General features: G+C 49.4%; 6 protein-coding genes across 6 annotated transcripts; 3 read left to right on the top strand and 3 right to left on the bottom strand.

The window, feature by feature from the left end:
- The first annotated feature begins 136 nt into the window (after nucleotides 1–136).
- BDV38DRAFT_102516 (KH domain-containing protein) lies at nucleotides 137–2921 on the top strand. Its single transcript, XM_032050869.1, has 9 exons — nucleotides 137–704; nucleotides 778–857; nucleotides 928–1089; nucleotides 1302–1323; nucleotides 1399–1451; nucleotides 1517–1681; nucleotides 1738–1946; nucleotides 1998–2553; nucleotides 2613–2921. The coding sequence occupies exons 1-9, from the start codon at nucleotides 491–493 to the stop codon at nucleotides 2634–2636; spliced, it is 1485 nt and encodes a 494-aa protein (XP_031912919.1). The 5' UTR covers nucleotides 137–490; the 3' UTR covers nucleotides 2637–2921.
- Nucleotides 2607–5132, bottom strand: BDV38DRAFT_102723 (putative RecQ family helicase RecQ). The gene is made up of 4 exons (XM_032050873.1): nucleotides 4933–5132; nucleotides 4758–4876; nucleotides 4650–4684; nucleotides 2607–4591 (listed from the first exon to the last, which is right to left on the bottom strand). Exons 1-4 carry the CDS (start codon nucleotides 5010–5012, stop codon nucleotides 3206–3208), a joined length of 1620 nt encoding a protein of 539 aa, XP_031912918.1. The 5' UTR covers nucleotides 5013–5132; the 3' UTR covers nucleotides 2607–3205.
- Nucleotides 5133–5140: 8 nt separating this feature from the next.
- On the bottom strand, nucleotides 5141–8202 carry BDV38DRAFT_248430 (pentatricopeptide repeat protein). Its single transcript, XM_032054731.1, has one exon. The coding sequence runs from the start codon at nucleotides 7912–7914 to the stop codon at nucleotides 5392–5394; it is 2523 nt and encodes an 840-aa protein (XP_031912917.1). The 5' UTR covers nucleotides 7915–8202; the 3' UTR covers nucleotides 5141–5391.
- Nucleotides 8203–8214: 12 nt separating this feature from the next.
- On the top strand, nucleotides 8215–9514 carry rsm25 (mitochondrial 37S ribosomal protein mS23). The gene is made up of 2 exons (XM_032054730.1): nucleotides 8215–8819; nucleotides 8948–9514. The coding sequence occupies exons 1-2, from the start codon at nucleotides 8389–8391 to the stop codon at nucleotides 9300–9302; spliced, it is 786 nt and encodes a 261-aa protein (XP_031912916.1). The 5' UTR covers nucleotides 8215–8388; the 3' UTR covers nucleotides 9303–9514.
- A 947-nt stretch (nucleotides 9515–10461) lies between these two features.
- Nucleotides 10462–13913, top strand: BDV38DRAFT_102482 (putative cell morphogenesis protein Sog2). The gene is made up of 3 exons (XM_032050868.1): nucleotides 10462–11204; nucleotides 11261–11613; nucleotides 11666–13913. The coding sequence occupies exons 1-3, from the start codon at nucleotides 10563–10565 to the stop codon at nucleotides 13710–13712; spliced, it is 3042 nt and encodes a 1013-aa protein (XP_031912915.1). The 5' UTR covers nucleotides 10462–10562; the 3' UTR covers nucleotides 13713–13913.
- Nucleotides 13914–14509: 596 nt separating this feature from the next.
- On the bottom strand, nucleotides 14510–16160 carry cp9 (putative serine carboxypeptidase; the record flags this gene model as incomplete). Its single annotated transcript, XM_032062299.1, has 2 exons — nucleotides 14510–15864; nucleotides 15920–16160. The coding sequence occupies 2 exons, from the start codon at nucleotides 16158–16160 to the stop codon at nucleotides 14510–14512; spliced, it is 1596 nt and encodes a 531-aa protein (XP_031912914.1).
- Between the last annotated feature and the right edge of the window lie 1310 nt (nucleotides 16161–17470).

The following is a 17470-nucleotide window of genomic DNA, read 5'->3' as shown; positions in this document are numbered from 1 at the left end:
GGTGCTGACTCAGGCTCTGGTACGGAGTAAGGTCACTGACTCCGGAGCATTACCGCTATACCGCTTTGGTCCCAGTGCAGCATTGGCACCTGATCGTTGGCGATGCTGCACCGTTTTTTTGCTTTTTTGAGCCCAGATTCATTCGCGACTCCTGCTGTTGGTGCGTCTGTGTGTCTCAGATCACTACCCGATCATCTTCCTTCTGAAATATCTGTCATCATTGAGAGATCATTAATTTCCTCTTGTCTCTTGTCTCTTACCAAATAGTACTTCTTTTTAGTTACATCTTCTCGCTCATTGGTCCCACCGTTACGAACCCCCGTTTAGTTGCTCATTGTTACGCTAGCGTCCAACCAGCTGATCCGTCGCTCTCCACCGCCTTCAAAGAAGTCCTTTGCAGTGGTACCAGTCTTTAGAGCATCTCACTCGCATTTGCGATTACTCCAATTCCTACTTGTTCAGCCTCAACATACAAAATTGCCTGTTCATCATGGCTGACGACGAACGCCGTGTCAAACGATCACGCTTTGATCAAACAGAACCGGAGCCGCGCCGGGCCTCTCGTTTCGATCGTCGTTCTCGATCTCCCTCGTCGCGACAGTCTGAAGCTACTCGCACTCGGAGTCCTCTGAGTCGCGAACCTCGAAGCCCTAGCGCAGACCCGGCGAAGAAGTCTGGGGGTGCGGACCCTGCTGCCGCAGCGGGTATGGCTGCCCTCATGCGTTTGAAGAAATTGTTGGATTGGATATAGGAGGCTGACACCTTGACACAATGCAGCTGCCGCAGCGGCCAAGATCAACGCTCAGTTGCAAGCAAAGAAGGGTATTCAGCATGTCGATGTTCCACCTATCCGTTCGGTGAGTATATCATGCGTGGTTATTATCACTCAACTTAGGAACATATACAACTAACTAATTGTACTGGTAGGCCACAAGTCCCGCACCGGCAGCCGCATCCCCGTCCTCTGGAGACGCATCCACGAAACTTAACACAGACATTTACGTTGCTGATGGAGACTATATCAAGGACATTGAAATTAATGACTTGCGAAACCGCTACACACTGACCAAGGGCTCTACTCAGAAGATGGTAATTACTCCTGTTGCATCCGCTGATATTCCAGGCATCCTTCGCAAGCTGGCTTCCGCTGCGGCCATGCGCCCCTTCACCCTTTGCCTTTTCTTATCTTTTTTTTCCTTTCTCCGCATAGGGTCGTGGCCAAAGCTTACCCAGTCCTAATCATCCATAGCATCCCATTTCCCCTCATTTGCATCTGCTGACCTCCGCTGCGTGACATCTAGATCAAGGAAGAAACTGGCGCCGGTACGCCTTCACTCCATGCTAAACTTGTCAACTACTTAGTGAAGAAAGAAGCTCATCTCTAATTTTTGTTTTAAGATGTCACGACTCGAGGAAACTATTACCCGGATAAGAGCATGGCTACTGCCGCGGTATGTGAATTTGTTAACGCACCGTGACGAATGAATGTCTGACAGGGTACCTTCACTCTTCACAGAACCCCCCGCTGTACCTACATGTGACGAGTACGAACAAAGAGGGTCTTGAAAAGGCCGTGGAATTGATCGACGAGCTCATGAAAAAGGAACTTCCCAATCTGGTCGATGAGCGCCGATTCCGACGACGCGAGCCGGAACAAGTGGAACGTGATGAATATGGCCGTGTATGAAATTGCAGGAGTATATCCATAGGGCTGAGACGTGTGCTAACTATTCTCAGCGTAAATGGCCCGAGGAGCGGATCCCAGTGGACCTTGAGCCAATTCCTGGCTTTAACCTTCGTGCCCAAGTTGTCGGCCAGGGTGGTGCATACGTAAAGCATATTCAACAGAGAACTCGATGCAAGGTTCAAATCAAAGGCCGGGGTTCTGGCTTCATGGAACCTGGTACCGGTAGAGAAAGCGAGGAGCCGATGTTCTTGCATGTTGCGTAAGTAATTTATCCCACCATCTCGAAGCGCTGAAACATAACAACGCACAGTGGACCCGATCCCAACGACGTTAAGAGCGCTAAAGAGCTGTGCGAGGACCTTTTGGCCAATGTTCGAGAACAGTATCAGCGCTTCAAGGAGAATCCACCCCAGCACAACTACGGCGGATATGGCCAGCGTGGAGACCGTTATCAGGGAGGGGGTTATGGTGGAGGCTACGGTGGGGGTAATGGGGGTGGCAGTGGCAGTGGTGGTTATGGGAATCATTCGCACCAGAACTCGCCCTCGACGTCTGGTAGCCCGGCCGCGCAAGGCGCAACAGGAACATCAGGCGGCCATAACGTAGCCGACTATAGCGCACAGTATGCACAGTACTACGGATCCGATCCCTACGCTGCCTATGGTGGATATCAAAACTACGTCGCCTACTATCAATACTATCAGCAATATGCTCAACAACAGCAACAACAGCAGCAGTCGCAGCCACAGTCGCAGTCCCAAAGTCCCGCTCCCCCTCCACCTCCTCCGACTAGCGAAGCGCCGCCTCCTCCGCCTCCTGGTTCAGGTTCCCCCCCTCCACCTCCTCCCGGCGGCAGCTACAGTGCAGTACGTACTTTGTTTGAGTATCATGAAAGGGAGACCCTTACTGACTCGGCATGATATAGGTCCCACCACCACCAGGCCTGTGAACCTGTCCTCCGCTATTTATTTGAGATGGACGCAACCGCAAAAGAAGGAGGAATCGAAACACCCTACCTTGGTACCGTTGCCGATAAATATACCTACTTATTGGCCAGGTGTAACTTTATAGCTTATCCCCAAGTTTGACATCTGATGAACTCGGATTTGGGCAATATTGTCTTCGTGCTAGAAAAGATTGGAATTCCTGTCTCAGCTCCATATCTTACTTTTGTGCAATACTTAATAAGCTATAGTCTGTAGTTAGTAGAGATCCTTGATTTTCGGATGAATAATATATCTGGGGATCATGAATTTGGAGGTTTCATACATATAACACATGTTGCTACTATTCTCTGAATACCCCGTATTGACGATTCTGGGCTATGGCGTGCGGATTCGATTGCTGGAGGAAGGGATAAAATAGGTACACAAAGCCAAAAGTCGTCCCTATACAGACATTCCGACATTTAGGATACTCATCTCTGGCAAGGGCATTGATCTAATTGTATATACTCTTACCCCTGCATGTCATTAAGGCATAAGAGCACAGGTTACATAGCCATGCTGCAGTTCATCCCTAGTCAAAGCCAGAAAAAGCGTCCGGATACATTGCCTCCATGTTCGACATGTAATCCCACTGCGTACAGTCCATCAACTCATTCTCAATAACCATTTTTGCCTTGCGAAGCGTTAGACTCCTGGAGCCTTCCTTGCAGAAATCACAAGCAAAGTCGCACGGCGATGCACTTGAGCCTGTTTTCATTTCAGAGCTTGGGGCCTGAGAACCCATCCTCTCAAGTTCCAGGTCTCCGAAGAAATCCTTGATCATTTCGTGCCTGCAGCGGCTAGTTGACTCACAATAGCGAACAACTTTTTGGAAACTCCGCAACCGGGCGTATTGGTTTTGCAGGTTGCTGTTAGGATCGTCCTTTGGTATTCCATTCGCTGATTTCTTGTTAGCGCGATTGTAGGCATTTTCAACGTCTCGTCGGAGGCGATCTAGTGCTTTATCTCGTTCTTGGGTGTTATAGTATACGATTGATGCGGCGGCACGGCCGTCGCGACCTGCGCGGCCGGACTCCTGTACAAACCCCTCGAAGCTTCGGGGAGGGTTCCAGTGGATTACGAATCGAACATGGGGGTTATCGATCCCCATGCCGAACGCATTGGTTGCAACTATTATGTAGAACGCCGGGGTTTGGTCGTTTGGTTCTGAGAGTGACGGCGGGGAAGTCCACTGGGACTGAATCTGGGTCCTGTCTTGGGAGGAAAGGCCGGCGTGATAAGCAACCGCTCGGATATTGCCGTCCCATGATGTCGACAGAATTCCGGCAAGGTTCTCCGACGTTGACCTGAAGGAAACGTAAATGATACCGGATATAGGTGGAAGATTAGTGTCATTTCCCCCTATTCTGGCTTCTCGACGGCTCTGGATGGATTTCAGCCAGGAGACGAAGTCGCTAACTTGGGCATTTCCAGAGTCTCCTGAATCGTCGGTAGAATTTTGGAGATATCTGATCTCGTAATGGATGTTTGGGCGAGCTGAGGGTGTATTGAAAATCCTCAATCGGCCGGGATCTAAACCGAGAAGATTTATGATATCCTGACGGACACGCGGGGTTGCGGTCGCCGTGCAGGCGCTGATCGGAACTGGGGGGTTGTTCAAGGCCCGCTTGAACCAGGAGAGTTCCTTGTACGCTGGACGGAAATCATGGCCCCATTCACTGATGCAATGAGCCTCGTCGATGGCGACACGATTAAGCTCTCCCTGGGAATGGATAGTTTGGAGATTTCGCCGGAACGTCTCCGTTTGGCATAGTTCCGGAGTTACATAAAGAAGGCGGGTACGGGGATGTCCTGAGAGAAGATCTGCGAGGATTTCGCGTCTCTCTGGAAGTGAAGTACTCGAATTGATTGTTGCCACTGCTACTCCTAGGGTTTGCAGCGCGTTTACTTGATCTGTCTGTAGGTGTGTTGCTTCAATGACCTGAGCTTCTGGCATTGCATCTGCTATAACTTACCATCAATGCGAGGAGAGGACATACAACGACAGTCACTGTATAAGAGAGGAACATTTAGAATTCATCGAACATCTCAGACCTAAGTCTACGTGATGGAGGTGGACCAACCGCCATGGCTGATGACAGCAGGCAATTGGAAGCACAGGCTCTTTCCAAATGATGTAGATGCCTGCAAGAAAACATCGTGGCCTTCCACGGCTGCTGTGATTACCTCTCGCTGTAGAGGACTATTCAGAGCATTAATTTAGTTTTAAGTGCTAGCCCAAGAGTAAACGAAACTTACCGGAATGACTTCTTTCGGAAAACCCGGTGTAGATAAAAGTCCAAGTCTACCTTGCGACGCTTCAGATTGCTGTTTATCATCTCCGCAGCATCTTTAGATCGAGGTATTTACGGTTTTAATGAAAGAAAGAGAAAGGTTGTTTGAATTTACTTCGGGAAAATCCGCGAAACGCGATGGAGTAGAAGACGTAACGCGATATCACGTGGAATGGCAGTCAGTCATTACTTTTCCTGATGCAGTAATGGTAATAAACACCTCTACTATCTCGTCTACCTTCTAGATGTTCAATTCTTTTGAATTTCAATTTATTATTGCTAAAACTAGATGTCACAAAAACATTCACTGTACAGGATCAAGATAGTGCAGTTAGTCTAATAGCTGTCATCAAATGGTATGCACCTGGAGGGTATATATAACAGGTCTATAATGTACATGCACTGAATTTTATTCAGTCAGGCTTCAGTGCCTCCTACTGCCTTTGTTTATCTGCTTCTCGAGCTCCTCCTTCACAGCCATGACGTCAAGCGCTTTGCGCCTTTTGGGTTGCCAAAGTCGTTCGATATGCAGCCAGACCTCCATTACTTCCTTAGGTCCGCAGCAGGCACCGAATGCTCGAAGAATGATAATAATCATCCGGCGCCCTAGAAATACTCCATTGTCAATCTGGCGCTCCAACCCTTCAAGCTCACCGTCCTCGGCATGCTGGTCTCGGCCTCGGTAATTGAACAACTCGTCGGTATCAATGTCATCATCGAATTCGGCTGTCGCATCATTGACACCTAATTCGTCGGCATCTTCCTTGCTTGCTTCGTCACTCTCATCCACCTGCTCCTGCTGATGTTCCTCAGGCATGATCTTTGCCTCGGACTTGCCCGAGGGCAATGGGGTGTATAAACCCATTGGTTTTCTTGGCAGTGTAGGTGGCTGTGCTGTCAGTAATGCAGCGCTACTCCCTAGAGGATTTTCCCAAACGAGCTTTGCCGTGCGAAGATGAAAGCGGTCATTAAATCTGTTCTTTGATTCGTAAAGAGCGCGAAGATACGCTCGCCATGCGTTCCACAGCCGTTCAGCAGTCCAGCCTTTCCTCTTTCGGCCGTTGTAAGCAAATCCGTCGAAAAGCAACAAATATATCATTCCACGCGGTGGAACTGCAAAAGTTTTTTCCATGTCACCTATGACTGACATGAAAGCGTGTAAGTTGCCCGACCGATAGGCGTGGTGAGCAAGAAGAATATGGAATGTCCGCGTATCGGGTGTCATAGGAAAAGCCTCCTGCAAAGCTCGATGGTGCTCAGGGAGTTGGTCCTTAAGAGAAGCAGATACTTGTAAAAGTCGATTGAGCTTCCGGGACTTCTTGCGATAAACGATGAACTCTGAGGTCAAACTCGGCCCATGATATAGCCTCTGCTCAATATCAAGATCAACTGTGTTCTGCGCCTGCATCATGCGATGATATAATTGCTCTGCAGTCTTCGTTTCTCCAGCCCGAAGAAAGGATACTATCAGGCAGTTCAGTACCACTGTGTCAACAATCTCCCCACTAGCCACGAATGCATCGAACGTCTCACGGATGCCATCCGCATCTTGTTGCATTCCGCAGTAGTACATTTTGGAAACCTTTCCAGCGCGAGTAAAAGTGATTTCACGTTTCCCCATTTCCTCCATTAGGCGGTCTGCTACTGTGAATTGGCCAGCTTTGATGGCTATGTCGAAGAGGATGTTAAAGACCACGCCATCTGACTTGACCCCGGCCACATGCTCCATTTGCTGCCAGAGACCGATAGACCTCACCAGATCCCTTTTGCATACTTTGCCGGACGCACGGCCTGCCAGATGGATAGCAGAACTCCACAATGACCGCGACACGGGAAGTTTTGCAGCCACCATGTCTTCTATTAACCCTAGGTAGCGGCGAGCATCAACCCACCGGCGGTTAGGAGGGTTAGCAAACCGCCGCAAAAGTGCCCCTCGTGACCGTTTCGACAAGTACGAAACTCCTGGATATGGAAGATCTCTGTACAGTCGAAAAACATATTGATTGGATTTCTTCTCATCCCACATGGCTTCGACGAATAGGGCGACCGACTGGAGCTCCACGGCATCTTCTTTATTATCCTTACGAAGCACAACAGGTCGAGGTGACGATGAGTCAGCCTGCCCATCATCAACAACAGTGTCAACAGCCTGCTTCCAGTCCAAGGAATCTCCAAAGACAGAACGGTATAGTTTTGAGGTAGCATCGTGTAATTCTTTAGCCGGGCTCGTCTTCCCGTGGTAGCGGGATATGGTTGGTACCGCAGGCAGATCTACTTGGCGGTCAAGTGCGTTTTCTCTGGAGACGGCGTAAGATGTGTTGTGTTCTGAATCCTCTGGAGTCAAGGTGCCCGTCACTGACTCGCAATTCAAGTCTTTGGGCGTGTGTTGCGATGGTGGTAATCCCCTGTCTAAATGTGGCTTTTGATCTGATTCCGCTTCTTTGTGATGTATCCTAGGCGAAGGTCTCTCTATTGATCGGTTTGGTATACGTATGTCTTCGCTCTCGTCGTCTTCTAACTTTTGCGCAATGCCGGAGTTGAACATCCGTTGTGTTCTTGGACGATGTACCACCCCTAGGCACTTCGCCGGCGACCCTGGATAAACCAGGCGTCTTTTCGACAAATGCCCCGTACTCGTCATGCCCCTGTCTTGCCATCTCGCCATCTCGCACCTCGAAGTCTTCGCAGACATTGTTGACAGCCCTCGTCCTCGAGGGGAGTGCTCCCGGCAGTAGCCTGCCATCACCAGCGAGCTGACGAAAAGGTCTGCTATAGAGGCAGCGGACGGGCGAGGGCGTCTGGCGCCGAGTCTCCGGATGGAAGCATTGTAGGAGAATGATTCTGGTTTAGACATGGAATTGCAATTGACGGACAAGCACGTATCCAAACCCTGCGAAGGGGGCAGTCGCAGGTTGGGCGAGCTCTGGAACCTATTGGGATGAGGCATGAGACGGCAGACATCGTGGCATCGAGTCAACCGTGCATATCCCGAGGAGGTCTCGAGCAGATTGAAAAGAACCGAGCAGACTGCTCCTCGAGCGTGGCAGGTCGCGAATGAAAGCAAAGTCAAAATTTGGGGAGGAGAATGGGGGGAAGGGTGGTTCAAAGGTGAAGCTCCGCGTCAAATTATTATGTTCTCTCTCAATAATCTCTTTGGCTTTGCACCGGAGCGGAGCCACGGTTGGTCCAATCGGAGCCGCCCATTGCCAATCCTCTTTTTCACCCGCGCGCTCGGCCACCATCACCAAAACTCCACGATCAACCGTACCGAAAGGTCTCCATCGTTGCCCCCCGGAGGAGAGTCGCCTTGGACAATTACGTGTGGGTTCTACTTGGCCATTGGTCCTTTTCAATCCTACCGTCTTAATCGGCCTATACCCTACGGCTGCCCTTCTGGCCGCCGCCTTCCTCCGATCCCGCCATGGGCAAATATAACCTCACAGCTCTCCGAGTCCGACAGACGGCGCTTCGACAGAAGGAAGCCGGTAAGACTCACCAAATCCCAAAATGGATTAATGTTGTGCGCGATATCCCCCCCGCCCAGGTCCTCGTGCGAAACCAGCAACAACAGCACCAGCTCGTCCGACAGCGTGTGAAAACGCTTCCTGGAGCCTCGAAGCCGCAGGTCGTTTTTGAAGCTCAGGAGAAGCGTGTGAAACCGAAAAAAGCCAGCCGTATGTTCCTGCCCACCGAGATCAAGTACGAAGAGGACCTGTTGCGAAAGGAGTTTTTCCGTGATCACCCCTGGGAGCTTGCGAGACCCCGAGTTGTGCTTGAAAGTACCGGGAAGGATTATGAGAACTATGACTGGAGCCGGCTCCAGCAACCAGGAAAGCGATTGGATGGTGAGAGGTATGTTTCTTTTCTTTTCTTTTTCTTTTCTTTTTTTTTTTTCCTTGCCTCGTTGCTTTCAGAATGAATGCCATCTTAGTATATTGTATTGTCGGACGCTAACAACTTTTCCTGTTCTCTCATAATAGTGTCGTCCAGCGTCAGCTCTGGCTCCTTAACAATGTCCCCGATATGACCAAGAGTACCGCTTATGATATTGCGCGCCGTGAATTTTATCGCCTGCGTCTCCAGGAAGATATTGAACGGCGAGTCGCTGCCGAAGAAGCCGAAGCCACAGGTGCTACATTCGGACCCACCCGCCTTGAAGTCGGCATGGAACTTGAAAACCAAGAATACGAACGCTGGAAGGTATGGGCTAAGTCGGAAGCCCAGGTCCAGGAACAGAGGACAGCAGCATTTACCGGTGCTCCGGAGATCCCAAGTACTGACGATAGCTTGGGGCTAGAGGAAGGGGTGGAAGAGAAGCAGCCTCAGCAGGCGTAGACCATAAAAGCATGAATATCTTGATAGAACTCGATTGAACTGGTCAGGGGGTATTTTGGGACCGGACATCTCGATGGTTATGTATAATACTGGATGTATTTTCTTTTCCGATACTGTTTATGTATTTCTTCAATTACTACTCAACTGCCCCGTGATTCTGCCGAGGATTTTATATTGAATCTGTACAGAAGGGCCGCTTCAGGGTTCACAAGGTTCCATAATCCATCCAATACACTGGTTTGGTCTCCAGGCTAGCTGCTCAGGTGGAGATCGATGGCGAGATTGATATAGGGAGAGACACGTACAAAAATAGCAAGTAGAAGTGAAAGAAGAAGAAGAAGATTGAGTGAAACCAAAGAAAAAAAGACAGAAAGAATACAAAGACAAATTAACATCAAATTGAAATCAAGCTACAATGGACCTTTTACGTACTAAGTAGGAGCAGTTGCCCCAAAGTTGTTGTGACGGGTGACGGCCAATCAACGGGGGGAACTTATCGCGTCCCCCATTTTATCGCCTGGTGTTTCAACTTCATCCTGACCCGGACTTCCTTTTCTGAAACCTCCTGGGAAATCACGGCGCCTGTTTGATCTTCAGTCTTCAAGTGGATTCTCGTCCCTTGAACCCCTCACATTACCCTGATTTTATTTACTATCGGATTGATCTTTGGTGTGCATACTCGATCAATCAGTTTGGGGTGGCTTTTGATCTGACAGCTGCACTTTTTCTCCGCGTTTCAACTACTAGTAGTTCAGTTACAGAGGGCACTCGCTCCTATCTCCGGTTTCTTCTGATCTCATGGGCCCGGCAACCACCGATACCTGATTTCGAGTCTCACATTCAACCTGTCAGATTGACAGCTCAATTGCCCTGGTTCTATGATCAGTACTGCCTTCCGATCTCTACGAATCGAGCGAACTTGGGCCATTCGGAAACCCATCGGCGATCATCGGGCTTTGTCTCGCGCCTCCGTCGAAATCAGAAGTAACCGCCTTCTTCACGCAGCATTCGCCTTAAGTCTTCTACCCGAGAAGGACGAAGGAAGGAAAGGAGAATAATTAAAAAAAAAAACAAAACAAAAGGGATCTCGACTGCCTATCCATGCGTTCATGATCCTGCTGTCGCAGCGTTAGTCGATCATGCTTCACCTCAATACTCTCGCCTGTCTCGTGGATATTTTAATTCATTAATTGACCGTTGAATACGGACTGGCTATTAATATTTTAGTTTACCTATTTATTTTCACTTTCGTCCGCCGCCATGCTTTCCACTATGACACGCCCAGAGGATTCGATCCGAATGCCTCGCTCATACCGTGGTGACGTTGACGAGGAAGATGCGAGCAGGCGAATTCCGGAACTTAATATTCTTTCTTCTTCGTCATCGTCGTCCTCTTCATCCAATATTGAAGCGCTAGAAAAAAGTGAAGATGAAACAACGCTCGTAAACGGATCTGCGGGTGACAGGGTTGGCAATGTTGGCAATGTTGGCAAACCTCACACAGGGCCTCGACTTCTCTCGCCCGACGAGACTATTGAGCTTGCTCGTTGCGCCGTGGATAGTGGGATTCAAGAAACGAAACGCTCTTTGGCAGGAAGTGAAGCGGTCAGTGATGTCGTGAAACCAAAGTTGACTATCGATCTGGGCCATTCGAACATCGTGCGCATTCCGGAACCAGTGGTGGACATAATTAAAGATGAAGTCGAGCGGTATGTATCTGTTACCGGGTTATTTCTAGGACCACCAAGTGTTTCATCGCTTTTGTTAGAGGGGCTGCTGATCATTTTTAGACTCTCCTTATCAAACAATTATCTGTCTCACATTCCCTATCGTTTTGCAGAGTGTTTCCATCTTCGGTACCTTAACATTAGAGCGAACAACTTCCGGGAATTTCCTAAGGGTGTACGTGATACATGACCGGCTGTACAGCAGGGCCTTTACACTAACATGGATACCAGGTTTACAAATTGCCGCTCCTCGAAATCTTGGATCTCAGCCGTAACAAGATCAGTCATCTTCCCGAAGAAATCAAGCAATTGACTTCTCTACGGGTTCTGTCAGTGATGCAGAACCGCCTTGATGATCTGCCCCTTGGGGTATCTGATATGAATAAGCTTCAGATCCTGAAGGTTGCCGGAAACCCCTTGCGGAATCCTCTACGAGAGCTCTTAGAGATTTCAGAAACAGATATTGCACCCTCCACTATGTCAGATAACGAAAAAGAGGTCGCGGTAACTGCAGTGCTAAAACGATTCCTGAAGAATGAGCAGCTTAGCACGACACCAGAGATTGAAAAGGGCAACGATGCAAGGTTAGAACACTTACCCTGAGATGTATTGGCATAGACTGACGGACGCGTATAGTGAAGCGATCTGGGACACCCCTAAACCCGTCAAACGTGGAATCAGCAGCCGCTTCCCGGTTATCCCAAGTACAGGCGACATCTCTTCCGATCCCAAATCACCGTCGCTGTCGCGGCCTCCACCAATTCCACTTAAATCCCACTACCGTATTGCCTCCGGCCAGAGCATAGCGTTCAACAGTATCCTCCCGCGACCTGGAACATTTATCCCTGGTGTCAATGAACGCAACCGGAGTAACAGTGAGGGTATTATCCAGGCATCTATTGCCGCGCGAAGTAAACGGATGGGGGGCATCAGGAAAAATGCTGATCTCGGAAGATTGGATGAGACCCAGCCGTATCGGAACAGTCATCTTCGTGGTCTCAGTCATGGGTCGATCCTTCGCCCAAGAGCACCGGGCGCGGCAGGCAGTAACTCGTCCAGCCCAAGCAGCCCAAGGGAGCGTAGGCGCTTGAAGGATTGTTTTGTAAACCGGATGTCAAGCCTGCCGGAACAGAAGTGTGAAAGAAAGGCAAGGGAATCGATTATCGAGTGTGGAAAGGGGGTCTTGTTTGCCCTTTTTCAGGTTCAGTCTCATGTATATGCTTTGATCAACATGATCAAACGCGATGATACCCGGCGAAACAGTCTCGAGATTGTCTTTTATAACGCCTCTACTCACGTTGACCGGCTCAACGAAGCTCTTGAATATGCGGAAAATGCTCAACTAGAGGATGCTGACTTGGTACGGCTATCCAACGAAGCAGTCAAAAGGGAATGCGAGACGTGTATCATGGCATACACTCACGTTGGGGCGCAGCTGCGCAATAGCCTTGGCAAGATTGTCGCCAATGCCGATTCACGCTATGTACGTTCGCTGATGCTAATGATCTACAGCAGCATCATTGAGCTTCGCAATGTTTGTGTGAGCCTCGGTGTTCCACTGCACACTCGCAAACGTCTCTCTTCCACCAATCCGCCTATACCGGAAATACACAGAGAGATGGTTGCCTCGGATAGACTTACCGGATCAACGGTGACCCCAACTAGAGGCAGGGCGCCGTCTCTCTCGGTGCGTCGTTACCGGAGTGATACCACTATTCAGCACCCTCAGCTCACCACCAGTGGGCCACTACAGACAGCATCCAATTTCCATTCTGCGATTAGCTCACCTGGGTTTGTCTCCACTCCATTTAGTTACGCAGCGCGGAGTCGATCAAGTAGTCGGTCAACCCACATAAACACATCGATACCCTCGTCCCTTGCGACTCCCCGTTCCGGCGAGTCCTTCCCTCCAATGCCTAGTACAGCTGTACCTCGGGTTAACCCCTTGACTGGCTTGGATGAAATCGAAGAAGAGCGAACATTCGAGCGGATCTTTCATCAGCTCACTACTGCATATGCCGCCGCTCTACAGGCGCTACCTCAGGCACACCGTCAATTTGTGCGAAGTCTTGAATTGGCAGAACAAGTTCGAGAACCTGAAGTTATACAGATGCTCTGGAACAACCTCATTCGGCGATGTCGCGTGTGCTTGGAAGTATCTGAGGCACTTGGACTCCGCCTTTCCAACATGAAGATAAAGGAGCCCGGCGGTGGGATGCGCCACCAGCGCGAGTTCTGGCAGTTATGCAAGGCATTCATGCAATCATTCGTTGATCTTGTGACAGACCTGCGTGAAGTCAGGAGCATGGATCTACTCCCTTCTGAGATTGTCGTGCTTCTTCGTCCGGTGCAGAGGGCCAGCAGAGAGGCCGGTCGGCTGATCGAGGGTTCGCCATGGTCGTACCTTGCAGACATGACGTCTGGAAACGCACCAGCAAACATATACGGGCCCCCTTTACAGTCACAGCATACACAGCATCAGGTCAGTACAAGCCTGTCACCACAGTCTGTTACTCTTCCTGCAACACCATTGAGTGCTGCTCTTGGTCCAGCCGCTCAGGCGACAGTGCCGTCTACCCCTGCAAGTGCATACAGTGACAAATTCTTCGAGGGAGATGTGTTTCAGAGGGCCGACTCTCTACTTTCCATGCCCAACCAGGCACCATTCTTCAGTCGTCGGTGACGTGGCACAGCTGACCCCACTTGATGTTTTGCCCGGGTGGGCGTTTGCCGCATATTTATACCCTTGTGTTCCACTCTAGATTTATTTATTCTCAAACCCCCTTCCGGCTCTTGTGGTGAGGTTTATTATGTTCTACAAGGCTTGAGGGCTTTTACGACCTCTTGGGTGCTCCTACTTGACTGGCTCAAGAGGCGGCATCAAAAAGGACCTTGAAATAAATCCTTCTCAAGACACTCCTCTGTTTTCAGATGATATTAGAAAAACTCAGGAAGTGCTATGCATTGCTTGTCGGACTGCGTCTGCAACATGGCCACCCCTGTTACCTGAGTATGATTTGGACGATTACAAGATGTATACCTAGTTGCGTGACTTGTTTTTGCATTCCCTCCGTGTTCTGACACTTAGGGATAAAAGTGATGGCGTACGGTGTTGATACTCATATAGTGTGGAATAGCCTTGCATAGCGTGCCATCTTTTGTGTAATCATGCGTGACGAAAATAGCGAAATGAGACATTATTTGCTTTACTACCAGAACCGGTGTGCCGTAATAGAACTGACTATACAGTCCCAGCCGTAGTAGTACCATCTGAAGCAACACACCAATTCACAGCGGACATACATCGTAGCGCACTTGGGAATACTTGGACTAATCCCACCCCAGTCAGTCCCCATAGTGTCCATTTCGGCAGTTCTTATTTCAAAAACAAACCCCCTCTCTCACATACACACGGAATACAACAGAAGGCTTGAAGAACCTATGTTGACCAAGAAAAGGAACAAAACAAGAGGGAAACATTCAACCTGCAATAACAACATCACGCACATAAGCAAACATCTCGCGTGGCTTTTTCCCAAACACGCTGTGCCCTGCCCCCCAAAAGAGATGATAAGTCACCCCGCGTTCTGACCCCCAGACGCCCGCTTCAACGCCACACGTCTCGGTTCTATTTCCCTTGTTGCAGGAATGTGTGGCTGCAGCATTATCGCTGAAAAAGGGTCGGTTCGGCTTTTGGGAGAACCCTTGCGCTCCATTCCATGTCATGTTCTGGAGACTCAGTTCGGTCCCGAAATGGTTGAGTAGAAAGTCGTTCTCGCCGGAGTAGATATGGAGGCGGATGTTATGGGTAGTGACGAGATCAGGAAGGATCGAGTATGCCGGGGCCACAGGGGATGAGCTTGATAAAAGGGTAGTCAGGATTGTGCTGTTGCAGGGGGCGAAGTTCATTTTGGCTCCATCATTGTCCTTCTCTGCGGCGGCGGGAAGCAAGTTCAGTGCGACTTGGACGTCCGTACGGCTGAAGTACGAGGCGAGTAGGTCGAGGGGGTCGATGGTGTCACAGTCATTGTGGGTGTCGTAGATATCGTGACACTGTTTGCCTGCGCCCGAGGCAGACATGGCGCCCAGGTAATCGAATGCCGTAGCGAAGGTTGCACAGGGTCCGTAACAGGTGGAATTCAAGATGGATGTCTGGACCATGTCTGGCGTGGTGGGCTCGATGTTACATGTTTCATCTACTAAGCTGCGAACGTCGAGGTGCTGGTGGCGTTTGTAGCTGCGGTTTTCTGGGTTTCCGGGGATGCGGATCTTGCCCTTGGGAGGGTATTGGTCTGCTGCTTCGAGGATTTGGTCAAATCCACAGGTCTTTTCCGCTTCTGTGAAGACAGATAGGATATCATCGGGGACTTGGAGGATGTCTTTCTGAGAACGCATGAACGACCCAATTGTGATGGTGGACATAGCGGCAGCGTTCCCGATGGTACCGTCGCCGATGGAGATGGACCGGAGGTTGATGGGGAACGAGTCCTGCCCTTGGACAATAGCGGAGGCAAAATAGGGGATGTAGATTCCCGCCCATGACTCTCCGATCATATGTACATGTTTCGAGCGGAGGTGAGGGAACACGGTGAAGAGATTCCGGAGCCATTTGTAGAAGTCAGATGTTACGCGGTCGTTGTCGGGGACAGGATAAGGGTTACTCGCAGTCGAATATCCCGTTCCTACCGGTTGGTCGACATAGAGGACGTGGCCTAGCTTGGTCCACGAGTGTGGGTTCTGGATAAGATGAGTGGAATTGCCATCAAACAAGACAGGTCCATTTCCTGTAGTTAGCCCTATAAGGGACGAGCAACCAGGACCACCGTTGAACCAGACTATTGCAAATTAACTATGCTCCCATAACCAAAGTTTCGCGGTGATGAAACTGACTTATGAGGTTTTCATCGTATGTAGGATCTTCAGCCTCGAAGAGCCAAAAGAACAACGAATTACCTGGAGGCGTTTCAGGAACAGGGAGCCGGCCAGCCCAGCTAAGCGGCAAGGAAGTATTAGGTAACGAATGAACCTCATATTGAGATATATTGGTAGGCACTCGAACTGCATGTGGGAAGAGGAAGGTAGGGACTGCCCATAGAGAATGTATAAAGGAATATATGGCTGCAATATTCATTGCGCTTGCGCTTCTGAATCACCGAGACTAGTGTGCCTCTGAGAGAGATAACCAACCATACAAAATTCTCCAATTTCTTTCTGTAAACTTAGCCAAAATGTCATTAAATAATAGTATACGAGTAGAAGCAAAGGAAGGTAAGAGTTGCTGGCCATGTGGTATACATAACATCCGCGGCACCTGGTGGTGGTAGTGAAGCTTCCGGATATTGCTCTCAATAGGCTTATTGAGCACGGCCGTCTCCATCTCGCCCGCGCGCCTAACGGTAGCTAGTAGTAGTTCGCTGTCAATTCACTTAATATCTTGAACAACAATTTGGGTATTCTCTACATCAAGAGTAATAGTAGTCCCCAACTGGCTGGTTGAAAAAGTGATACCCGTGTCTTGCCTTTTATGTAGTAGTTATGGTCTTCGGCTTGCTTTCTCTTATTCAAGTGGAGGATCGCACATTGTGTTAATATTATACGGCATATAAGCTATATGTCATTCTTGAGAAATTAAATCCAGAAGATATCACTCTCCGTAGATTAAGGCATTGGAAGAATGGCTTACAATAAGACTACATAGCATAGGGCTCAGGGTTAGGGTCGATCAGTTGTATCACGTGGTTTGGATTCCTAAATCAGAAACAGTGCCTCTTTATCGAGGTGCCCAAAAGCACTATTTATCTCTTGTCTGCTCAAGTTCAGCTGAGGCAATTGTGATCCACTTTAGATGATTTATAATGTTATCAGCTCCTGCAGAAATCGAGTGACTTTCCCTTTCCGCTTCTTGCTCACTGAACGGCCCGGGGCGTGGGGTGAGCACATAGGTGCGTGTCCTGAGCGAGTCCTAGCTAGCTGATCCAGCCCGCTAAAAACATCTGGCCCCTAAGTGAATTTGTCCTTGAAGTCCTCCTAATCTTGAATTCCAACTACCATATACGGGATTCCTCATCCAAGCTCTGGATCAACGAAGTATATCTACTCAGGGGAACTGTGTAGAGGGCTACTAATAAAACCTGTTCAATACAATGAACGTCACGGTGTAGTCAGCGCTAAGCAATGGATATAACAAGGATGAGAAGCGCTTGCAGGGGATGGGGTTCGCTAGCGCATACTATTTTCAAGATGTTAGATGGAGCAATGATGTTGTGCCCACTGACGAGCACATCAGCAAACGCTATGTCTTCACACTTGCTAAGGGCCATAGCAGATGGCGGCTACATGAAGAAGATTAGTCTAAGCTTCTCACAGAAGAGGACAAACAGCCTGATAAAGGAAAAGAAGGCTATTGGATGATTCTTGGTTCAACGGCCAGCAGGATTTAGT

The sequence above is a fragment of the Aspergillus pseudotamarii genome (genome assembly GCF_009193445.1).
Source record: "Aspergillus pseudotamarii strain CBS 117625 unplaced genomic scaffold BDV38scaffold_31, whole genome shotgun sequence".
Classification (NCBI taxonomy): domain Eukaryota; kingdom Fungi; phylum Ascomycota; class Eurotiomycetes; order Eurotiales; family Aspergillaceae; genus Aspergillus; species Aspergillus pseudotamarii.
The sequence above is the reverse complement of the archived record's forward strand: the minus strand, read 5'-3'. Positions and strand labels throughout refer to the sequence as shown.